The sequence below is a fragment of the Malurus melanocephalus genome, unplaced genomic scaffold (genome assembly GCF_030028575.1).
Source record: "Malurus melanocephalus ecotype Western Australia unplaced genomic scaffold, MMel_1.1 scaffold_294, whole genome shotgun sequence".
Classification (NCBI taxonomy): domain Eukaryota; kingdom Metazoa; phylum Chordata; class Aves; order Passeriformes; family Maluridae; genus Malurus; species Malurus melanocephalus.
In genome coordinates, this window is record NW_026623526.1 from 313,831 (window position 1) to 315,025 (window position 1,195).

The following is a 1,195-nucleotide window of genomic DNA, read 5'->3' on the forward strand; positions in this document are numbered from 1 at the left end:
ACTACAGGATGTCCTCAGTATAGTGGATATGAAAATCCAGGTTTGACAATGTTTATCTTACAAAGATCCAGCAAACATAAATCTTTACTACTACAGTACACAGATAAGAGAATTAACTGTCTTTAATACTATTTCTATTTTTTTTTTACAGTTTAATAACAATGCTCAGAATGTCAGTTGCTTTAATCATCTTGTCCAAGCTAATGTGAGGAACAAGAAGAAACTGAAAGAAGCTGTCTATAAAATCTCTGCTAAAGGAATTACAGATTACAAAAAAGGCTTTAGCTACGCTTTTGAACAGCTGCTAAATGTAAGTATTTATGTAAGATCTTTCTGGTGCCACGTGAAGAAGGAGAACTTGAATATTCAGATGGCCACAGCATGGCCATCCTTTATTATGTGGTAGAAGAGCAAACCTTTATTTAGCAAGTAAATTTATCCCAAGGATGTTTTTTTTTCATTGCAGATTCCCCAGCAGGTTGCTAAGACTTCRGAATTAATATGGTTTTCAATCTGTTGTTTTACTTCATTCATTCAGCTGTTTTTTCATTTAACATGTGATTCACAGTTGACAAATTGTTGTGGTAGTGGCTGACTTGCAGTTAATTTTAAAATGGAAAGATCTGTGTTACTGTGCTATTATTTCAATTTTACCWCATCATCTCCTAGCAATGCTTAGTTAACCTACAATTTCACACTTACTGGAAGTCACAAATACTTTACCAYGGTTTGAGCAAGTTAGAGRGGAGGAAATATATTAGTTAATAGAGGAKTATTAGGCACCTGATGATGCCTAGAGTACTATTCACTCACTGAGAGTACTCTAATTCCTTTCTCTTTCTCATATATAAAAATAATAATTTCCTTAAAAATTAAATGCATTGTTTCCAGGTTTTAAATACATTGTACTTTTTAATTTTTCTCCCAGGCACTTGCATTTTGAATAGCAATGTTTCTCATTTATCACAAATGCTTGGGGTTTATKAATAAATTTTAAATTATTTATGTAGTTGTTTAAAAAATAGTTCTACTTTTCACTTTCATGAAGACTGCATGCTACATCTTAAACCTATATGCAAATAAAGCTGTATTGCTTTTCAGAAAGTAAGGATATAGCTTAACATGAAATGTATTCTTATCCTTACTGGTTTGGGAGGTTGCTTGTTAATTTGTTTTTTAGTTTGTTTGGAGGGCT

At 32.2% G+C, this 1,195-nt stretch overlaps 1 protein-coding gene across 2 annotated transcripts in view; it reads left to right on the forward strand.

Moving 5' to 3' along the window:
- The window catches only part of CACNA2D1 (calcium voltage-gated channel auxiliary subunit alpha2delta 1), a 355,899-nt gene that overhangs the window by 278,098 nt on the left and 76,606 nt on the right, over window positions 1-1,195 (forward strand). For both annotated transcript variants that reach the window (XM_057376925.1, XM_057376926.1), the window contains exon 11: window positions 152-310. In XM_057376925.1, coding sequence (XP_057232908.1) covers window positions 152-310 — 159 coding nt within the window. The remainder of the gene's footprint in view (window positions 1-151; window positions 311-1,195) is intronic.